Here is an 18,899-nt window from a genome sequence, read left to right on the forward strand (position 1 = left end):
TTTTAGTCTAAGTCTTAATATATATAATTTATAAATTTGTACATTAGAAAGAAAGAAAGAAAGAAATATTTTATTCGGACCTCGCACATTACATAAAAAGCATAATTGAAATACATTGTAAAAATAAAAAGTAAAATAAAAAAGAAAAAACAACAATAATATTAAAATAAAATAAAAAGTATTATGCATATGCGAGATCGCGAAGCGGCCCCAGCTCAGCATAGTGTTGGCCGTATAGGCCATTACTGACATTAGAAGCTAAGTTTAAATTAAGTTTTTTGGTGTGGTTTTTGGTTTATTTTATTTATGTTTGTTATGATAGTTTTAGAAATTGTTTTACGGAATTCAGACCGGATAGTTTAGTGGTAGAGCCTGACTGTGAAGCTAGAGGTCCCAGGTTCGGTACTCGGTCGAGGGAGATATTATTTACAAAAAACACAACACAAGCCAATGGTGTGGAAGGATTTTTAATGGTTTTTTGTTATAATCACAATCACGGAATCATTAAATCTCATTTGTAAATTTCAATCAGAATTTAAACCGACTTCAAAAAAGGAGGAGGTTATCAATTCGGTTGTATTTTTTTATGTTTGTTACCTCAAAACTCCGTCATTTATGAACTGATTTGATTTTTTTTTGCGTTCGTCTAGGAATATCTTCAATTAGGTCCCATAAGCACCAAATCAGGATCTGATGATTGGATCTTAAGAAAATCGAGGGAACTCTTCAAATGTTGTAGGGACACCTATAGTAAATTGGATATATTTAGTAGTAACTCGTGCATTTGCTCTTGAAAATCATCATTTGGAGAATTGAAACTGATGATGAAGACCACAGTTGACTATCGGAGCTACTACTCAATAACAAGTGTTTCACGGGTTGAATTTTAATTACTTTGACACAGTTGCTAAGCAATTTATGCTCCTCGTAATCCATAAAATGCATATGGTAAAACGGACGGTGAAGCACCAGGACTCCTCAATAATTAACGTCTCTGCATCGAAAAAAGCAATCTTTCGTAAAAGGTGACGAACAGTTGATATTAAACTATTGTATCTCAGATTATTTACACTAAAAAGCGTGACTACAGGTCCACTCCTGCTGGCTCGTGCTGAGGTACCGACCGACTTCAGACTGGTAGAAAATTAATTCCATGGTTTTTTTGTAGTTGGTTCAATTTTTTTGTTATATTTTTTTTAATACTCGTAATAAGTCTCATGGGGAAATGATACCAATTGACCTAGTCCGGACTAAGCAAAGCTTTTTATATGGGTAGTAACTAAACAACGGATAAACATACTTATTAATTATAGATAAATATATAATATTAAACGACCATTCATTTTATGAATGTTTGTTCTCGAGTCTATTATTATTATTAATACAAATATCTGCCGCAACCGGAGATTGAACCTGGGACCTCAAGCTTCATAATCGTGTTCTCTCCACTTGGCTATCCGCTCGTTCATGCTGAATTTCGCAAAAAAAGTCATGTGTAAAGACTAATCATCATAAATAAGAAATCAATTTGATTGACAGGAGAAAATGTCATTTCATTTCTATCGCAACCGCAGAAACTTTTCCATCCCATAAGTGAGTTATTAATATATCTTCTTTTCAAAACCAGCTATTACCAATTACAATGGCCTCACGACATTCATAAAACGACTTTATTGCGAAGACATAAAGTTGTAGTTACATATTTTTAGACTGAACTTAACTATGTAAGTAAGCCAGTGGTTGGCAACACGAGGCGCGAAACTGTAAAAAAATCGATTTTTAGCATTGAGATTAAATTTTGTTATTAGTTACTACGTCACACTACCTACGTTAAACTACTCCATATGTATCTACACCATAAAGACCAAGATAGGGTTGACTTGGAACGGTAAATAGACCACAAAAGACGACTTTTCTAAATTTTGGTGAGGTAGGGCACAAGCCTATCCGGGGGCAAAGCCGCGGGCATAAGATTTTGCCTTTAATTCAGTTTTTTAACAACTTGCAAAAAGGTTGCCGAACCCTGAACTAAACCATGTAAGTGATCGTTACAAAGTTACGAGTCTGTTTATCATGTTACTCTGTATAGCCGTATTAGGGGTCCTCAGTGGGCCAAGGCCACTGTTGGGACGCAAGGTGCGGTGGAATGTCTCTTCGGACCCTTTGCGTGACGTGAATAAAATTTTCATGGAGTTTACATGCATTGAACATTATGTATCTGTACTGAGCAGTACAAAATTTGGCCCACTCTCCATACAAAATTACCTATAACTGCATACATTTGAGGGCCAGATTTTTTGCTGCTCAGTATAATAGGTACCTACACTAATAAAAAGGTGAATTTAATATTTATACTAATAGTAAGCTATAATAATGTAATTTCACTACAGAGTAGGTAACAGAGCTATTATTTTATCTCAGGAACTTGTGAAATTGAGCAGTTTCCTATGTGAAAAAATATTGGTTTTGACGACCGGATCGCCAAGTGGTTGAAGAACCTAACTACGAAGCTTGAGGTCCCGGGTTCGATTCCCGGCCGGGGCAGATATTTGTGTGAATAATACGAATGTTTGCTCTCGGGTCTTGGATGTTTAATATCTATTTATTATTTATTGTTCTATCATCATCATCAAATCAGCCACAGGACGTCCACTGTACATAGACCTCCAGTTGCCTCGATTGGAAGCGGCTTGCATCCACCGTGAACCCGCGACTTTAATCAGGTCATCCGTCCATCTCGTTGGTGGACGTCCTACGCTGCGCTTGCCGATCCGCGGTCTCCACTCTAGAACCTTTCGGCTCCAACGGCCATCTGTTCTCCGTCAAATAGATTATAACTATACTTTGTTTTTTTAGAATTAGAAACTTGACGAGTCTTTTTATTGAAAAACTTTTTAAAAAAACTGCAACTATTACTGATGATCATAATGTCCTTGCTAGTAGCTTTCAAAAGTTTTTTCAATAAAAAGACACGTCAAGAAGTATATTAAGTATAAGATAATATTGGACGCGTGCTTTTTCGTTTGTCAATCAAAGTTCAGGAATAGGGCCCTGTGACGTCAAGCCGTGCTCAAAAGTTTTGAGAAAGGCGTGACGTGCGAAAAACTTTAACTAACTAGCTAACTTATAATTATTTGGTTAATTGACAAAATTAAAAATACGTGTCCTATATTTTTTATACACTGAAATAAAAATATAGCTGAACTAGTTTGGCTACTTGACGTTTCATCATATCAGCCGAAAGACGTCCACTGCTGGACATAGGCCTCCCCCAAACTACTTACTACTTGACGTTTAGCCTAAATTTACTAATTAGGAACCCGAAATGATGCTAACATTGCAATACTGATCAACACATCACCTAACTTTTAGTTAATAGTAGGCCTTAGTTTTGTAGTAACGCAAGTTATGTTACAAGCCACAATTTTTAACCTAGCTCTAGAGATCGCTTTTAAGGGATAAGACCGCCCATTGTCTACCCTAAATGTATGTGTAATATATAGATTTTTTGTACTGATATGTGTCGTACAATGTGTGCAATAAAGATTATTTGTATTGTACTCTTATTGTATAGCTCATTCCCACAGGCCTTATACTACAAAGTGTAAAATTCGAACTTCGAATCTTGCCGTCCGCTGACGGTTATATTAGTTAAAACGAGAGTGAGAGGGACGGTACGATACGAACTTCGAATTTCGCAGTAGCTCCCTGGGACACTAAGTTGTGAGCAACAGCTAGTGATAACTATAGTTGTCCTTTTCAATCAGAAACTTCAGCACATTCACGGCTCGCCTGGCGGCTCTGCTGGTGTGCCACGCGGCGGGGGCTGGCCTGGCCTCGCCAGCTGTGCTGGTCACGCGGCCGACCAGGGTGGTCCACTGGCTGCCTACTGACAACCAGACTGTGTACACACTGCCGAGTGGAGAGCTGCAGAGGTAAGAAAGAAATAAGTAAAAATATATTTGTAAAGTGTGGTAAAAGTGGTAGGAGTGAACCTAGAGTTGTGGATAACGCTCATTTTCGAGGCTTAAAGACTCGAGCCCTTAAGACTCCAGAGTCTAAAAGACTCGATGGCTTATTTTATGCATATGGATGCAAGACACAGTCTTTGCGGCCTTTGAGTCGTTAAGCCTCGAGAGTCTTTAGGGTTCGAGTCTTTAAGCCTCGAAATGAGCGTTTTTCACAACACTGAGTGGACCCATTCACTTACCCGCCTACGGGCTCATCTCCAGGATCCCATTATCAGTCCCTGACCTTTAATAATAATGGGGAAGCCTGCAAAGTAACCAAATTGTTTCAGCCGTTCTCGGGTAACCAAAGAGGTCAAAGACATGTTTACACTTTACTACTACCTTGTCGCTATCACTTGTGTTTGGTCTTTTCTATAAAATTGTCTTAAGGCATATAGTGACGAGGTACCTACTAAAGTGTGAAAGATATCTTTGATCTTGACTGTACAAAAAAATCAGTTTCACCTATACAAAAAAAATACAAAATACAAAATAGTTTATTTAAATAAGAAGTTTTTACAATCGATTTATTTATCAGACCCCAAACTAGGCTGAGCCTGTAACTTGGGTGTCTGTGAGAGCGAATTATAAAAAATATACAAATTTACTAAGTACTAAAAACAGCTGGACGCTATCAGCTATATGATATGATTATGATACAATACAGCAAAACCACACCAAAACGTGCATGCAAGATTAAAAACAAATGCGCCATATTTTTCCACGCAAGTTGCCTATGAGATTTATCCCAGAAAAAATGCCAAGTTTTTATTCGCGTGTACGTGCAAAGTTCATTATTATGAATGACAGACTAGCTTTTCCCGAGACGCGAATAATTCCTTTTGTCCTCATCCTCGCATCGTCCTCGCGGATATATGCATTCCGGGATAAAAATTATTCAATTTATACGTACACAACGCCTTCAGGAAAACTGTGTGAAATATAGTCCGGGTGCAATAAATTCAACCGGGTTTTTAGGGTTCCGGAGCCAAAATGGCAAAAACGGAACCCTTATAGTTTCGCCATGTCTGTCTGTCTGTCCGTCCGTCCGCGGCTTTGCTCAGGGACTATCAATGCTAGAAAGCTGTAATTTTGCACGAATATTATATGTAAACTATGCCGACAAAATGGTACAATAAAAACATGTAAAAAATATTTTTTAGGGTACCTCCCATAGACGTAAAGTGGGGATGTGTTTTTTTTCTTATCCAACCCTTTAATGTGGGGTACGTTGGATAGGCCTTTTAAGACCATTATGGGTTTGCTGAGACGATTCGATTCAGTGATTTGTTTGCGAAATATTCAACTTTAATTGTGCAAATTTTCATTTTCGACGGACAGACATGGCGAAACTATAAGGGTTCCGTTTTTGCCATTTTGGCTCCGGAACCCTAAAAATATACAGACAAAGTTGTCATCTTTTTTTTTTGGTTAGAAGTAGGCATAGGTTTAAATAAGTAATACTATGGAAGGTAAGATCATTTTGTCGAACAATATTATAATACAAATTAAAAGAGTATTTTTAGCATTAGCTATTTGCATTCCGTAAGCCTTTTGCAACTAATGTATCTTGTGAACGTGAGAAATTTAAAATACCTTAATACCTAGCGGAATGCGCTTATGAGAAGAAATTAATGTTCACTATAAATTTCAAGGCTTTGCTGCGAGAAATGGCGGCGTTATTAATATTTAAATTTGTTTTATAACAGCCCTTAGTAACATTATACAAGGAATGAAAGTAACGCGAAAAGATAACATTGCGTCCAACTGCTTTACAAGTTAAAGGCTTTTGAGGATTTATGATCATTTAGTACCTACAAGTAGAAAATTGACCACAGGAATTAACTATTTTGAATTCGGTCGAAAATACCGCCCGAAGTGAATTTTGTCAGAATGTAACTGTGCTAAAAATATTTACACAAAGCACAAATCAAATTTCGTTCATTATAAATTAGGAGCAAAATTATATGTGTATACGTGAAGACCAAAACGTTATTTCAGGTGTATTATATTTACAAATACAAACGGTCATATTTTCTAACGACCTCCCTATATCAAATTAACAATCTTACCATGGGAAAAGATTCGATTTTTGACTATATTCAGGATAGACAGTTTACCTTCTCCTTCTTCTTCTAGTGCTTCTCCAACTAGTGAAGGCTGGCAGTCAGCTCCGCATATTTCTTCCGGTCTTTTGCGAGGTTGAAAAGCTCCGCGGCACTTGTGATTCCGGTCCACTCCCGGATATTGCGCAGACACGATTTCTTCCTACGTCCAACAGCTCTTCTTCCGGCCAATTTGCTCATAATTATTAATTGAAGAAGCCCATATCTGGGATGCCTAAGCACATGATCTAGGTAGGCAACCTTTCTTCTTTTGATGGTCTGCATCAGTTCACGTTTCCTCTCAGCACGACGTAGGACCCTACCTACCATACCTAGGTATTTTGACCTTCTTGATACAATACTATACAATACCATACAATACAATATAATACAATACAATACAATACAATACAAAATACAGTGAAATAATACAGTGAATCTTTATTGTACACCAGAAATAGTAAGCGATACAGAAAACAGTTACACAGAGAGGGAATTACAGGATAAGCAAGAGGCGGCCTTATGATGCATTTGAAATTGTAATTTTTCTAATTGGAGGTATGACTTCGAGTTGTCGATATCCAATTTGTACTCAATGAAATGAAATACACATGATTAAATTTCTATTACTATTTTAATTCCTTCCGTACCCAAATGTAACAAGCTAAGCTAATAAGCTTATTCAGAAATAGTAACAGCAGAGACGTGCATTTAAGATTGAGACGTATAGGCATTCGTTTTACTTGCGGCTCTTGTGTCGCGCGCCGCGCAGTCTATTTCTCCCCGACCTCATCATTCTACTCCACCTTGTCACACCTTGTGATCAAATTCTCTTGTTTGTGTTCCAGATTCGTGTATCCAATCTACCTCCGAATTGACGGTACATTATAGCTGTCACTGGCTACCCCTTTTCCGAACTATTTTGATAAAGGATGACGCATTTGAACCTTCGAACAAATTTTAGCAAGCAAAACCTTTTTATTTCCTTTGACAAGTCAAGTGGAATGTTGACTTAACTGGGTTAGAATGTTTCCACTGTAGCACGGCACGTTATTCATTGACCCATTGTTGGCGAGAAATAAATAAATAAATACTCAAAAGGAAAATACAAGTCTTTTTAAGTATTTGTCTAAAACTCTGTTAAGTAACTTAAAATTCATCTGTTGGGACCCACTCATAATCGTGACTAGCTCAAAAATGTTGAAGTTTAAGTTAAGTACCTCAATAACCTCTGTTAGAAGAATCTGGTAAGAAACTGAACGAGGTATTGGTATATTTTTCTAAACAGATCTAAGCCTTATTTAATGATTTACATCACAAGTATTTAACACGACTACATTCTTTAACTCAGTAGATACGCTATTTATTTAGCTAATGCGGACCTTGCTCATAATATACGCCATAAATATTAGTATCTTATTGCCAATGGATTTGAATTTTGTATCTTTGATGGGTAACATTTCTTGGAATTTTATTAAAAAAAACCTATGCAATGTCCCGAAACTGACTTTTTACTTTTGGTACTATCTACGTTGTTGAAATTTTGACGAACGTTTATTGTTCAAGTTACAGAATCACGTCAAGCCCTTTATCACATTCAAGGTTAAGATATTGGAAACAGACACCCAGTCTTCCCAGGATTGTTATTTCAGCAATTTGCCGAAGTTGTTTTGTCTTCCGATTAGTGGAAGATGGAAAAATTGTGCCGGCATTTTTACACAAACTTCATTTTCATCTAATCAAAATTTATCGTTTTCTGAAAACGTGGGTAAAATACGAAGAACTGCAATGTAAAAAAATACAAACATTGGAACGTAGAACCTCCTACTTTTAGGGCCTGTTACCTTACGGCACATACATGTCAATGATCTGTTGTAACTATTTAGTTATTAAAACTAAATTGTTGTCATCCGTTCCAACTTTCATTGCTTTTAAGGGTTTTGCAGGCTTCTCGTAATAATATATATGTGGCTAAATGTCCCAGTGCTCGACATAAATAAAACAGTAACTTTATGCCGTCTGTACACTAAGATATTTTAAACATCAGGTAGATCTTAATTTCATCTGCGTATACTACCGATGTGCCCCAGCTTCGTGCGGGTGTACTTTTTGTCACCTCCATTGTTAATGACATCGAGTTAAACGTGACTACTACTAGGGCAGTGACCAGCACTGGGACGTTAACAAAAAAAAAATACTTACATAGCTCTTTTTGTTTTAGTTTGGAGTTAAATACTTCGTCAATATCTGCTCCTGTGTACATCACCATTAGCCCTTGCACAAGAGACGTGCATTGGGCACTCTACAGAGGATCTGTACGCATTATTGATGGTAAGGATTTTTTTGTTTGCAGAATATTTGCTCAGCGAATTAAAAGATTTAAAAAAGTCTTTAACCCTTAGCTACGTCCTATTTCAGAAACATAACCACCTTTGAGCGGTCTAGGAGAGCACTACTTTTAAAGGTTATGCAATCATTATAGAAATTTAGTTTAAATTTATTAAAAACGTAATAAATAAAATTTTAACAGTCTATGTTATTTATTTGCAATAAACATTACAAAATAACTCAATATGTTTTTTTTTATAAACTTTAACACATTTCAGTACTTCTCCTATCCTTACTGTAAAATTAGTTACCCTAAGGGGATATGAGATCTCAAAATACAGGAACATGACATAAAGATTATTACTAAAGTTTCATCAAATTGAATGATCAACCAAGTTATTTAACTGATTTAATTTTACAGGAACATTTTATTTTAAAAAAATTGCAAAAACTCAAAACAATCATTTTTGTCGGCAATCGATATAATTTTTTCGAACATTCGAGACAAATTAGTCTCTTGCTTTAAATAATTATGATTACACTTATTGTAACCACCTTTTGTGACTGTGTTACTAGGAAGCATGTTGTAGTAAAAAATAAAAATAATATATTTTTTAATTGTATTAAAAATGTTAACAAATAAAACACACACAACCACCTACGTTCAGTCTGGGAGACCACGTAGGATTATTACGCAACCACCTACCTACGGTCCCTGAGACCGTTGTCACCAGTGTTATTCTCACTTAATTCAAAGGAATACACATCCAAACGTGTCGACCACATGGCGGCCATTGATTGGCCCCCAGGAAATGGTTCCATTGGATTATTATCATTTTTAAATCAGCTAAGGTCTGAGAGACCGCACGTAGGTGGTTAAGGGTTAAATCAAAATATCGTTCTAAAAATCAAAGATATGCACTCTTACTAAAGTAGTACCAGCGAGTCTTGGCAGTAGCAATATAAATCAAAATTGAATTGCGGTAAATGTAAAGCCGGTGATTCATAGTTGCATGAATTAGTAATCCATATTAAAATGCTTATAAGCATCATTCATCAGTCATCATTCGTCATTTTCAGACTTTTTTTATTGGCGTTTGTACATTTTTTTGTCCCAGTCGATGGTTTGCTGAAAAATGAGGAGCGTTCAGTCACCGTCAGCCCGTAGGTGATAATTTGTCATCGCTGCATTCATTGGTAGGGAAATACTTTTTTGCTGACCGCACTCTGAATCCTGTTAGCATACTAATCCCATCGATAACTCTGTCATTGTGTACAAATAAAAAATCCGAATATCACAATTATACGTCCAAGCAGAAAAATCATCATCATCATCATATCAGCCATAGAACGTCCACTCTTCGACATGGGCCTGCTATAGGCAGAAAAAAACCATTTTGAAATATCTACATCAATAAAAACATTGGCCATCCTGTCCTGAATATCGTTAAGAATTGAATTTTGTCCGACGGTAAATTTGACAGTTACCAGTTCTTAAGAAATAATGAATGACCATAAGTAAATGCAAATATAGACTAAAAAAATACCAATTGTAAATATGGTCCTCCGGAAGTAATGGAACAAAAGCATGTATGTATCTCAAAATCGATAATTTTTCTAAGTGAACTTTATAAACATTATTTTAAAAGTCAATTTTGCTGACGTAATTTCAAATAAGATTTTTTTTAAGTTGTGAAGAAATGTATGGGATATCTACAAAATTCCACGGTATAACTAACTTGATACCAAGCTATATAAAGAAACATTATTATTAACGAAAAACGTGCTTTGTTTTACGCAATACGTATTAATTAATTGATTTGAATACACCTATCAATACCAACCTATAAATTTTTAAAACACATTTCGCAGTCGAATTCCTAAACCCATTTTTGCCTTAAGTCCTATCTCGTAGCCTGATTTAGTAAATAGCTTCAAATGGAAAAATATTCCCAATTCGAAGCTGGCTACGAAACGGGAATCCTTAGCTCTCATCTCGAAGCCAAATTTGGTAGCTATAACCACGAGTAGCTTCGAAATGGGCAAAATATTCCCGCTTTGAATCTTAGTAATAGTACGAATTTAGTAACAGCTTACTTAGTAAAAGTAAATAGTAGGTAATGTTAGTAGCTAACTGTCAAATCTGGCTACAAGATGGAACTAAAGGAACTACTATCCACTAAGAACTATGTAGACGACGTGTAAATACTACTAAAATTATAAATGAAAAAAAATTAAAAAATATATTGTTGTTAATTAAGACATGAAGACATCAAGTAATAAGAATATAATATAATATCTATCTAACAATTTCGTTTCGATGAAGCATATATAATAGTTTTCTGTTAAATTGCATTCTTTTCACGGTTTAGTATAAAATTAATTACACAGTTAGCAGCTAAATCAAATGACGTTTTAAACTTTCGTGATTTTCACTCATAGTCAAAATACCACAAACGGGACTTATCACGCTAAAACACACGAGTAATACTACTCGAATACTAAATCGAGTAGTAAATCAAATAATTTTCTGGATGACTGTGGGTGGATGTGGTAGTCCTTATGGTAGTTCTGTAATGTAGTTGTACGAGATAACTGAGGGCCTACTCCTAAGTACGAAAATGGAAGTTCGTATCGTACCGTCTCTCTCGCTCTCGTATTTAATCGTATGTGTCAGAGGGACCGAACGACACGAACTTCGATGTATGAATTTCGTAGTAGCCCTGCTCGTGCTTCGTAGTCTTACGAGTTACAAATCGATCAAGCAACGCATTGTCAAGCTACTGGTGGGATTTAATGGCAACGTGTAAACGCTGATTCAAAGTTTGAAAAACGATTACATTTTAAAACAGTAATTTGCCAGGCTTACTTTTAGTGTCCCCTAACACTAGATGTCAGGAGTAAAATTGTTCACTGTAGTTTGAAAGAGGATGACATTAAATGTAAAAAAAATGCGACATGGTTTTGGTCTATAGATTGGTGCTAAATTACTTAGTAGGAAGAGGAGTCACCAGCTCTTTTACTAAATGTTCCTTGAATTGTCATATATAAACTGTATTTATAGGTGGGCCAATCAACTTTTTTACCGACACTTTGAGCGTCTCCTGCGTCTTCGGCGTTACCAAAAAATCATACTTCCAACAAGATATTTCAAGGTTTAATAGGTTGAACTTGCGTAGGATGGTATGTATTCATGTACACCATCTATTAAATTACAGGAAAAACATGTTTACTTACAAAAATTGCAAGCAATTGTTTGAAAAATTTCGCGGACAGATTAGTGTCGGTAAAAAAGTTGATTGGCCCAGGTACAAGATACTAATTGAAAAACTGAAACCTTTCAAGAAGTTTGTTCAAAATAGAGAGTATAATCGATTACACTATAGGTTTTTAATGATAACATACCAGATAACTCACGTCTGAAATCGAGTTTAGCTCTAGTTTATCTGTTATGTTATCAATTAAAATGAGTGAGTCTCACGGTAGTTTCATATTCAAAATACGCTTTAGGTACTTAAAGAATTATAAATACTTGGGCGACCGAGCTTTGCTCGGGCTAAAACTCGTTAGTAAGCGTTTTCCCAGAGGTAAGACCGAGCTAGATCGATTTGTCTTCCCGAAAACTCGTACATACCAAATTTCATCGAAATTCTGACTGCGCAACGACCAGTGCAAATTTCGTGTTTAGAATCAGGAATCAAGTAGAATTACAGTACAGAGTAAGCAAAATGTTAAACTAACGCATTAAACACTAATTTAAAATAAAGATAAAATCGGTTGCGTTTCTGAGGTTTTTAGGTATTAACTGCTATTAATGAACATACTGTATACGTAGGTAGGTACTGATCAAATTTTAAGACAATCTGATACAAATGTCGGTTAAATATGAGTTTTGAACGTTGCAAGTAAAATAAAGTCTGTGAAAACTTGTGGAACTACTTTAGAGCTAGTTTTTTGTACTACACAAAGGCACTTTAACAAAGTTTTTTTTTTCAGATGAGTTAAACCTTGTCAGAGACTACAGCGGCTGGCAAATGATGGCAGAATCAATAATCGTTTCACGTAACGAACGATACGTGTTACAGGTACAGCAAATCTAATAATTATCTATCTTTCCTTTGCACTCACCGTGTATACCTTTGTTGTTCTTTCGCACTAAAGTGTCCTCTCATATCTTAGAGTAAAATATACCAGAAACCCGTGTATGCATCTAAATTTTGTGAATTAATTATTGATCATCTAAATGCGTTCCCAATTCAAAATACTTACGTCAAAATATGTCATACTTTTCTTCTTCCGCCATTAACACTTCGGCCGCCTTGCGACTTCCAACGACGTGGATTAAAATCGAGTCTATTCAGCACGAATATTCTGTTTTGTTTCCGGACTAAATACTACACTTGTCACTATATCACGTAGAGATTGCATGTACCTATCTTCTTTTGGCCTGTTTTAGAACTTACTCCAAATCTTTCACGGCACATTCTGCTAGGCTGTGAGATGAGGTTACTCATTTTTATCAAGCAATTTACCTCCGTGGTTACGTTTCGGGAAAACCTGAGAAAGATTCGACATACCTCCTTGATTCGATATAGGTACTCTTTATCATTATTGTGTTTTCGTTTCGTTAATGTTGAATTTATTAGCCCTTTTTGTGGATTTATCTATTATATTAAATAGAAAGAGTAAACACAACTATCCTGGTCATTAACTAATTTTATATGGTTCAAAATTCGGGTTTTGTTCCGCGTGCTATAATTTTAGAGAAGCTCGTACGTACGAGCGAGAAAATGTACGTGTCCAATATATTCTGATAACCTAACTAACGGACTAAATACGAGAAGAATAATATATTATTTCCTTTTTTGCCTCGGAAAGTACAGCGACCTGCATTAATATCTGAGCGTGAGCATGATCACAGAGCGTGCAAAACATGTCCTAACGTCCCTAGAAATAGAGTCGTATCGGATATTTATGCTCGCTTTCTTTGTCATATATTGGTGCTATAAAGGTGCTAACAAATTAAGTACCAATATTTTAAGAGACGTTCAATAAAATCAAAACAATTAACCTTAAATATAAATTAAGAAAACTTTCTTTTATGATATTTTTGTTTTAATTTCCTGAACAGAATAAATAAATTATCATTCCGCCCAAACATAATAAGCCTGCGGATTTCAGTGACAAGATGTTTAACACATTTCTGTCAAGTGAACCGTCGTTTGTCATAACCGTCAACGATTGGCGGGAAAACTTCTTCTTCTTTAAAAAAATATGGCTCTGTCCATTGGAGGAAAATTTTGCCAGTGTCTAGTAGTTTTTGCCGTTGTACGGTAAAAAAATTCTAGAAAAAGAAATATGAGAGGTAATGGTGGATGAACGATGACAGCGCGAATTCGGGAAAACTTTTAGTAAGCATTATGTGACTTTGACATTTGTATCAAAGACGTTTTAATCACTGACTATTAATTATGTCATAAACAGGATGTTTCACGCAGTAAAGTTGATTCTCTAATTATCTCCCAAAAGTAACATGAACTTTGACATATTTTATGCTTAAGTCTACTCCTAGAGACGAGTACTATCAGCTGTAAAAATATTGGTACCAAATTTGTTAGCACCTTATATATTGGTACTCAGTTACAAACTCTGTTTTTTTTTTCAAACTATCAAAACCCTTTCTATCATCAAATCGGATCGCTGAACTGGTATTCAAAGTATTCGAACATGCAACACCACTCACAATAATATGCTAATTCCAATGGAGTCCCTTTTGTCATCGTTTTCCTTTATTCCAAACTGTATATTGGTTCTATTTCGAAAACACGAGAGGCTGTATAAAGGACATGACCCGAGATTCTGCGGCAAAGTTTGTCCCTTTAAAAGTACATTTCCCTGAAGTCGAAGTCTATGAAAATGAGGGATTGAAGCTTATTTAGAATAATGTCGTTAAGCCTTAGTTTCAAAGGCATCGAAAATCGTACGTTTCGCATGCAAGTTTTGTTATGTAGATGATTTTATGTTGACTTTTTCTTTGGTAAATATTAATTTTGGTTTATCCATAGACACATGTACAACGTGTCTCTACTTAGATGAAAATAAAAATAAATCAAAATCAAATTAATGTACAGTCAAGGAAACTGAATCACGTGCCAGGGTGGAACCTTTTCATAATCTATTCCGATATCAACATGATATTAGTCCCTGGTATGTAGTTCAGGATTCAGTTTTTTTGACTGTATGTCTCGAAGTATTTAATCGTAAATCAGTAATTCCAGTCAACCTGAGGCCGTATTGTCTAACGCACTGATGTTCGCGATCACATTCAACATCTCTTTCTATCCTCGTCTTATACCGCGTGACAGAAGCGGTGAAAACGCTTGTGATTCCAAGTGTGTAAGACAAAGGCCTCCGGTCTAACTAACCTCTCTCCAAAATGTCCCTGATTACTTTTAACACACTCTAAGGGCCTCCGCTAAGTCACGTGGGTGTACGGCTTGGCTTGGCGGGGCGTGCTGTTTCAATAGGGACCGGGCATATTAGGCAAAGCTGTGCACAGGGGGCGACACTAGCGCAAACCTCCATGACAACGTCAGTTCTCAGGTTCTCTTTATATTTTGTTTGTCGCCATGACAGATCATGACCAAAGAGTATGTAAGTGCCAAAATAACATGATAATTTACATCGATAGTAACGATAGAGCTATGTTTCCAAAAATTTAATCTAAATAAGAAGATATTATGGCATTTAAGATAACTTAAAAAACTGTTTACGATTTTGTGCTTGTGCTGCACTCTAACGGCAGAAAATTGCAGTAATATTTCCTATAGAGCAAAGACCCGCTTCACGCAGCGCTGCTCTATTAGATGACATGAAATAATCACGCTGCGCCCGCGCCCAGCCATGCACTCGCGCGAGTTAGGTGGGGGGTTGCGAAACCTCTTTAGGGGGGTCGCGAAACCCCTACAAGTTGCCGCGAAAACTACTTCAGTAAAAAAAACAATGCCTAAAAACATTTATTAAGAAAATGTTAACTAATATTTGGCACAAAATAAAATACATGAAAAAAAAAGTAAACAACGGGTAAGGGGGTCGCGAAAGATTTCTTCATACTAAAGGGTCATGGTAAAGGTTCAAAAACACCACTTTCTTGCAGTTGTCATCCGAAGAGGGTGGTGCCGCGGCAGTTAGCGTGAGGGGGGAAGCGGCGCGGCCTGTGCGCTTGCGCCTCCACGTACGCTCAAGACGGAGGCTTGTCGCCAGCTGGGATCCGAGGTAAGGACTCTTTGAAAAATCGTCATCGTCTCCAACTTATGGTCTAGTCACTATCTTTGTTAGATGTTTGAAGCTCTTTTTTACGTGCAAAGATTGTTAAAAATAATAAGCACCGAATAATACTTATAAGTACTAGTAAAAGAAAATCAGGCTACTTGAATTACTTACATTCGTAAAATGAAGTTAAAAACGAATGAAAAGTATTTGTATTTATAAACCCATTTTGAGACAAGGAATGTTATAAAATTAATAGTAGATTGTACAACAAGAGCATAAAACGAGCCATTCCACCCGAGACGTTCATATACCACCCGAGCCGGCACGGCGAGGGTGGATGGACGCGTCGAGGAGAAAATGGGTTTATTGCTCGAGTTTTAACTCTGCTTTTCACTTCGATTGCGAGGAGATGAAATAACAAAAGTGGAAAGCAATTGTTCCCATACTAGGCCCTTTTATTTTTATACATTATTATATAATTCCATTTTTTAAATTTTACTTATTTATTTTCATTGATTTGATTGATTTTTAGTTTTATATAAATTAAAAATTATTAAAAAATATATAGAATTGTTTTGTTTGTGGCTGTTAACGTGTGTTGTTAAAGTGGCTCGTTTTATGCTCTCTTGTACAATCTACTATATATTATATTACAGTTTAAAATTTATTTGGAGAAGCAATGTAAAGCGAAATGTTTGATAATGATAATATTTGTAGCGTGACAGGTAGGTGACAGGCGACGTCAGTTGGGTTCTAGGACGGCGTACATTGATAACGATGTATGAAAAGAGGAAAATATAACTTAAAGACTCCGTTTTTTTTAAGTCGCTGAACTAATGTTGTCCAGTTTGACGAGTACGATATCTACGGAGCTAGGAGGTCAAAATATAAGAACGCGCACGCACATGATTGACAAAACGATCGCTTCAAATATTTTCAAACACTCAGTTTCAATATTTACGATGGCGACTGTACAACGAAACAAAAATCCAACGGAGCAGGAACCGATCGCTAACCTGAATACCGGCCAATCTGTACAGCTTTGACATATAAATTCCAAACACAAACGCATCAAAATATCAATAAAAACTAACACCGTTATCCACAGCTATGGACTATAAATCTTTGATATCTGTCTCTATGTGACGCCTTAGAAGCTAAAAAGGCGTAACTCAAAGCCTACTTCGAGACGCGTTGAGCTATGATTGGTTTTCCAACAAACTTTCTTCTGGCTTAGGTTATTCCGCTGATGCAGTGAATTTATGATTCGAACCAAGTATGGCTTGATATGACCAGGTTGTACGTAGAAAAAGGACGCCGCTATGTTACGTAGGCATAGAGTCAACCAATAGAGTGGTAATTCTGGACCACTGTAGTCATTTGTCACTTATGCCGTTCTGTAGCAGTAATTTTTCGCGACAGTGTTTCTTTAAGCCCTACATAGCCTTTATCCATAGTCTCTACTAATATTATTGATGTGAAGGTAACCGTCTTACTCTCTGCCTGTCTGTATCTCCGCGCTCTCTGCTGAATTATAGCCTGTACAGTTGATAAATAAAATAAAAAATTTGGGATATACATCCCTGTATTATTATTGTTATTTTCATGTATTTTTTTTTTCTTTAATCTTATACCGTAGATTTTAAGTATTCTTTCTGCCCAGTTTCTTGCGGTGCATTCTTCTTGGCAATGATGGTCTTTCCGAAAGCGCTGGTAGTTTAAATAAATGACGTGTAGAAGTGCCCATTGCGGCCTATTTACTGAATAAATTATTTGAATTTAAGTTTGAATCATTAGTCTCGTCACAGCGGTTTTGTGTGTATGTTTTATGTGTTTAGTTTTAAATGGGTCCCACTAAAAAACAGCGGTGCGACTAGCCGCTACATTACGCTGAGGGGTCCAATTTATATACTATTCGATGTCTTTTTTAATCTCTCTCTCCAATGATTTTAAGCAATCTATACGCGGACACCCAACCACTACACTCGAAGCTTACTCAATCTGGAATAACGCATAAACTACTTTTTATCCTTAAATTCCGACGGGATCGGGATCAACTTCGAAAATTTCAACAGCTAGGATAAGATACGTGAAAATAGACGCGGATCTTTTTATGTGACGTCAGTGAAATTCACGATAATTTTTGGGCAATGCCACGGTTTTTTTTCTGAAATACCAGAATTTTAATCTACTTGTTAATCTTCGTGGTTAACGCGTGCAATGCTGGAGGTATAGGCTAGTCTTTACTAATAAGCTACTGTGTTAAAAATAAAGTTGTGTTAAATACTTGTGATGTATAGATATCATTTAATAATATTGTAAATCTGTTTAAAAAAATATACCTAGTTGAGTTTCTTGCCGGATTCTCCTCAACAGAGGTATTTCCGAACCGGTGGTAGATTTGTTTTGACATTCATAAGTGCTTGTTATAGCCTAAATTGAATAAAGATATTTTGACTTTGACTTGACTTTGAATAAACCATGTTTGTCTGTCTATTACCTCTTCACACTTAAATTGCTGAACAGATTTAAATGAAAGATACGAAGATAGTTTGAGACGCTACTAGGAAGGACAAAGGTAAGTTCTTGTCCCGTAAAATTGCATAGTTCCCACGGGATAGCGGTAAACATTTTGCAGCCGGAGTCACAGATAAAAGCTAGTTATTTATAAAAAAAATAACAAAGAGTACAATTCACCGTTTGACTAAGTCTGAGGACCATTACCAAACAATCCCGAAATACTTGATCTTGAAACGTGCTTTTAGCGAAAGAAATGGCTCATTGTTTATTATTTATATATACCTACCATACTTACTCTTATGCCTTCAGAAGACTGGCCTGCGCGAATGTCGTACAAATGTTTTATTTGTATTGTTGTGTTTTTTGTTTTATATTTTCTATTGAAGGTGATTTTTAAATTCCATTCCGGAAAAGTGGCAAACAGAACCCTGTGAATGTCGAACCACTGTTCGGTTGATTTTTTGTCCTTAAGATACGTTTTTAATCTAATCCAACACACTTTTTACCAGTTACGAATAACATCGAAAACATTTCGTAATAATCTGTTTGTGTTTGTGATGTTTTTACTTATGACTTTATAACTTTAAGAGAAGTCAAAAAACCATCCTCCCCTGCCCCTGAGTTGCCCCTGGCGGAAAATTTCCAGTACACTTACGGCCTGCGA

The 18,899-nt window shown here is 36.2% G+C and overlaps 1 protein-coding gene across 1 annotated transcript in view; it reads left to right on the top strand.

Moving 5' to 3' along the window:
- LOC141441026 (protein NDNF-like) overlaps nt 1-18,899 on the top strand; it is a 72,399-nt gene that overhangs the window by 22,553 nt on the left and 30,947 nt on the right. Inside the window, exons 2-5 of the mRNA XM_074105645.1 lie at nt 3,768-3,935; nt 8,337-8,446; nt 12,440-12,528; nt 15,600-15,718. Of these exons, the coding sequence (XP_073961746.1) occupies nt 3,768-3,935; nt 8,337-8,446; nt 12,440-12,528; nt 15,600-15,718 (486 nt within the window). The remainder of the gene's footprint in view (nt 1-3,767; nt 3,936-8,336; nt 8,447-12,439; nt 12,529-15,599; nt 15,719-18,899) is intronic.

Source organism: Choristoneura fumiferana, chromosome 23 (genome assembly GCF_025370935.1).
Source record: "Choristoneura fumiferana chromosome 23, NRCan_CFum_1, whole genome shotgun sequence".
NCBI classification, from domain to species: domain Eukaryota; kingdom Metazoa; phylum Arthropoda; class Insecta; order Lepidoptera; family Tortricidae; genus Choristoneura; species Choristoneura fumiferana.